The 5,156-nt window shown below is 41.3% G+C and overlaps 1 protein-coding gene across 1 annotated transcript; it reads left to right on the top strand.

Moving 5' to 3' along the window:
• Nucleotides 1-1,321: 1,321 nt before the first annotated feature.
• LOC105457338 lies at nt 1,322-5,110 on the top strand. The gene is made up of 2 exons (XM_011701955.1): nt 1,322-2,780; nt 2,875-5,110. The coding sequence occupies exons 1-2, from the start codon at nt 1,672-1,674 to the stop codon at nt 5,108-5,110; spliced, it is 3,345 nt and encodes a 1,114-aa protein (XP_011700257.1). The 5' UTR covers nt 1,322-1,671.
• Nucleotides 5,111-5,156: the final 46 nt, after the last annotated feature.

Consider the following 5,156-nt stretch of genomic DNA (forward strand, 5'->3'; position numbering starts at 1 on the left):
ATCTGTATTTAGCAAAATTTTTAGACCTTTCAACAAAATCGTTCTTTCCGTGTAGGGATACAAAGCGGATTCTGATCCAGATTTTTTCTGCCATTTTTCTTGCTTGGCCAATATTTTTCCACTTATTTTTCACTTTTAGGGGGAGCGAGGGGAGATAAATACGTCACATCAGAGCCGTAGTCTGACTTTTTTCCCCTAAATTTTTGAACCTGACCGTTTGTGACGTCACAGGCCGTTGCCCTGACTTTTTCCCTGCCAAGTTTTCAGCCTGGTCCACTTCTTTTTTAAGAAGTGACTACGTTCTGATTGAAACATTTTTTTCCCATAGAAAATATTAAGAAATGGGGCGCGCGGGGAGAAGGTCCGCCACTGCCGCCGTCGTTCGCCGTAGCCCGTGCGCAGCGTAATTTCAAAGAAATAAATATCGATGACGTAAGAAAAGAGAGACAGTACAGAAATAATTTTAAGACTTATACATAACATATATATATCATATACGTATAACGCATTTATTTTCTTTTACTTTATTTATTGTTCGTGTAACCATTATATATAATATTATCTGATGCGTAAGCTATTATATAATTCGCAAACTACAATTGAAGTGTTATTGAATTTCTTGCTCAAAAGATTTGCCACAACGCGTTAATTGTTTATAACACAATTTTCACGTAAGATTACGAAATACTTAAATTTCTCGCTCACGCTCCAAGTTTTTTCAGAATTAATCGTCGACGGAAAAGCTCTCGTGGTCAGCTGTTTGCTCTAAATGACGACCTTTTAGCTGGACAATCGATGCATTTCCGGTTTCATCGTTATTATCGAGGGCCTCTATATTTTTTAGAAGGTCGCGAATATTCTAGAAAAATAAATATACGTAAAGAAGAGAGAAGGTGATGCAATCTTCTAGTTGCATCGATGCATTTCCGGCACCATCGTTGTTACCGCTTTATTTTTTATATGGTCGATCGAATATTCTAGAATAATAGATATACATAAGGAAGAGAGAGAGGAGAGACAGTGGTGATATATGCAACCTTCCAATTGCATCGATGCATTTCCCACTTCATCATTGTTACCAAGGTCTCTATTTTTCAGAAAATGAATGTTCTAAAAGAATATAGATATGTAAGGAAGAGAGAGGGGAGAGACAGTAATGCAACCTTCTAATTGGTTCTCACACTAACGCGAGAGACAAATACATGAGACTTAACATTACGGTGTAACATCTCGATTGTCGGCTTATCAGTCGAACGGTAGCAGTTCACTTAATTGTATCGATCGCGCTCTTATAATAATCCTTGTCGCACCGAGACCTTCTTACCGTGCACAAGCTTGTGTATTTGTACAGTGTGTGCGTATATTTGCAATTTTGTTTGGTGAGATACGCCTCATATATAAATTTTGTAATATTTTAAATTTAAAAATATTGTAAATTTGTATAAATACACTGTCCGTTCTCTTGTCTCTCTCGTCTCTGTCGATCCGTGCATTCGTTCACGTTTCTCGCTACTATTTGCACACACAAGGATTAACAAAAGTTGTACTATACATATATTAAATAAGAGCAGTGGCGACTTAAATAAGGTTAAATTTGACACTATAGATTTAACAGGGTAACGAGAGTTTAAAAAAAAAAACTATACTTCTCAGTGCGTGTGTGAAAAGAATATGGAACAATCGGAGAAAATGATACGTGACCTTGAGGGGCAAGCTGCTCGGCTGACTAACACGCGAGATTTTATCGCATGGGAGCAGCGTTGCGATGAGTTTATCGAGTCGGTGAATGAACGAAGTCGAAGTAAACGTCCGCGATTAACGACCGGTGCGAAACAATCATTGATCGCATATATCACGCGAGCCGAAAATTTGAAAGAAAGTTTGCGCGAACGATTCGTGCATGTAAACCGCGCCGAATACAGTGCGGGACTCAGGTGGCTGGAAATAGATACTGCATTCAAAAGTCGTATACTAACCGGCGCCGTTATAAATTCAAAATATATCGAACCTCTTTGGTTTCTCGAGGATGCGCAAGAAATTGTTCTCAAGCATGTGCGACAGATTATGGAGATGCATAATAGCATCAAGATAAACACCGCGTTTAACGGTGAATTTGTAGCAGGTGACAAACGTGCTAATAAAAGTATTACCACGAGTAACAAGGAACTTTATCAATGCACTAATTTACAAGAGTGGTACAAATTGCACATTATCGAGCTTATCTTAGCGTCGCTGGATGAATTCGAGGAACGCGATAGCGGATGGACCTTGTCACGTATACTGAATTTAACAGTTAACGTGAACAAGCACAATCCTTTGCACGCGGGATGCAACATCGAGTTGCCGCGAGAAATTATGTTGAAAAAAGCAGTGGTCAATGTGAAATCCGAGGACAATGCATGTTTCGCGAGGTCCGTAGTAGCCGCTCTGCACCCGGCTAAAAGTCACACGGAACGGGAATCATCGTATCCTCTTTATTCAACAGTATTGAACTTGAATGGCATCGAGTTCCCAATGACGTTGAATCAAATAGAGAAATTCGAAGAGCTCAACACAATCTCAATCAACGTGTTTAGCGTGATCGACAATAACGAGAACGAGAAGAAAGGACTCTCGATCCGACACACTCGACTCACGGAAAAAAAGAAGGAGAAGCATGTAAATCTGCTATATCTACAGGACAATAATAATGAGGGTCATTTCGTGTGGATAAAAAATCTGTCCCGCCTCTTGAGTCAACAAGTGAACAAGACAAAGAATAAGAAATTCTTTTGCGATAGGTATATAAATTATCATTAAATAAATGAAAAATACTTTATCTCTCTATTTCTTGAAAAATAATAAATTATATACACATATATATTTTTTTTACAGATGTTTGCACTACTTTAATAGGAGCGAAAAGTTGGAGGCTCACGTTATAGACTGCCAAGAAAGAAACGACTGTGCCATCAAATTACCTAGCGAGAACGACAAGTGGCTGAGTTTCAAAAATTACAATCGAAAAGAACGAATGCCCTATGTCGTGTACGCCGACCTTGAGTGTACCCTGAAGAAGATGGAGAAGGAGGAGGAGGAGGATTTGAAAAAGCTTAGCTTTCAGCATCATCATAAGGTGTTCAGCATTGGATACTATGTACACTGCGCGTACAATGAATCGTTATCCATTTCGTATCAATTTCGTCGCGGTGAGAACTGCGTCACGTGGTTCGTCGAGCAACTTGAAAATTTAGCGCATAAAGTAAAGTCTGCTCTGTCCGCTAATGTTCCCATGGCAAATTTGACGCGAGACGATTGGGTAAAATTTAACAGCGCTACAGACTGCCACGTGTGCGAAAAACCGTTCGCGCCTGACGATTCGCGAGTACGCGATCATTGCCATTTGACCGGGCGTTTCAGAGGTCCCGCACATTCAAACTGCAATCTAAATTACAAAGATTCGCATTGCATTCCCGTAGTTTTCCACAATTTATCCGGTTACGACTCGCATTTTATTATCAAAGAAATAGCTACAATGTTCGCTGGAGACGTATATTTACTTCCGATTACAAAAGAAAAGTATATTTCGTTTACTAAATATGTTAATAGCACCGAAGAGACGGAAAATAATCGAAAAATTTGCATACAATTGCGATTCATCGATTCTTATAAATTTCTCAGTGGCAGTCTCGAAGAATTGGCGTCTTATCTCGACAAAGAAAAACTACGAATAATGCAGCGCGAATATCCCAATTTAGCCACAGAAGATTTTGATTTACTAAAGCGAAAAGGAGTCTTTCCGTACGAATACATTGACTGCGTTGAAAAGTTGAAGGAGACACGTTTACCGCCGCGGGAATCGTTTTACAGTTCGCTGACAGACGACACTGTATCCGAGAGCGATTACGCGCACGCTGTCAACGTATGGCAGCGGTTCTCCATCCAAACACTCGGCGAGTACAGTGATCTGTACTTGAAAACTGACGTCTTGTTGCTGGCCGATATATTTGAAAACTTTCGTGACAGCTGCATCGCGAGTTACGGACTCGATCCCGCGTACTATTACACTTTACCCGGTTTTACGTGGGACGCGATGCTGAAACACACTCGCATCAATTTCGAACTGCTCACGGACATTGACATGGTCATGTTCGTCGAACGCGGTACACGCGGTGGTCTCAGTCAGTGTTCCAACAGACACGCGCGGGCCAACAACAAGTACATGCGGTCATACGATTCATCGAAACCGTCGTCGTACTTGATGTATTTCGATGTAAACAATTTGTATGGTTGGGCAATGTGTCAACCATTGCCGTACAGAGATTTCGAATGGGTCATCGACATAACCAATTTTAATGTTATGGATGTTGCGTTAGATTCTTCGAATGGTTACATTCTCGAGGTGGAGCTGGAGTATCCTCAATCTCTTCACGACGCGCACACGGACCTACCGTTCTGCCCGACGCGCGATAAACCGCCCGGCAAGCGGCAAGAGAAGCTCCTCGCGACTCTGTACGATAAGAAACGTTACGTCATTCATTATCGCAATTTGCAGCAATGTATTCGCCATGGTCTCCGTATTACAAAAATTCATCGCGTATTGCAATTTGCGCAATCTCCCTGGCTTCGTGATTATATTGAACAAAATACGAAATTTAGAGTATCGGCGAATAACGAATTCGAGAAGAATTTGTACAAATTAATGAATAACGCGGTATTTGGCAAAACCATAGAGAATGTGCGCAATCGCGTCGATGTGCGGCTCAAAACGGAATGGGAGGGCAGATATGGCGTGGAGGCGTTGATCGCGAAACCGAATTTCCACAGCCGAAGCGTCTTCTCGGAGAATCTGGTTGCGATTGAAATGCGCAAGCTCGAGGTGAAGTTCGACAAGCCAATTTACGTGGGTATGTGTATCCTTGATATATCTAAAACACGTTTGTACGAATTTCATCACGAGTACATGACACCGCTGTTGAAAACTGACTTTGAAAAATGTAAAGTCATGTATACCGATACGGATAGTCTTATATATCACATCGAGTGCGACGATATGTACGACATCATAAAGCGCGACATTCGTTTACAGCGCTACAGACTGCCACGTGTGCGAAAAACCGTTCGCGCCTGACGATTCGCGAGTACGCGATCATTGCCATTTGACCGGGCGTTTCAGA

Source organism: Wasmannia auropunctata, unplaced genomic scaffold, assembly GCF_000956235.1.
Source record: "Wasmannia auropunctata unplaced genomic scaffold, wasmannia.A_1.0 LD335274.1, whole genome shotgun sequence".
NCBI classification, from domain to species: domain Eukaryota; kingdom Metazoa; phylum Arthropoda; class Insecta; order Hymenoptera; family Formicidae; genus Wasmannia; species Wasmannia auropunctata.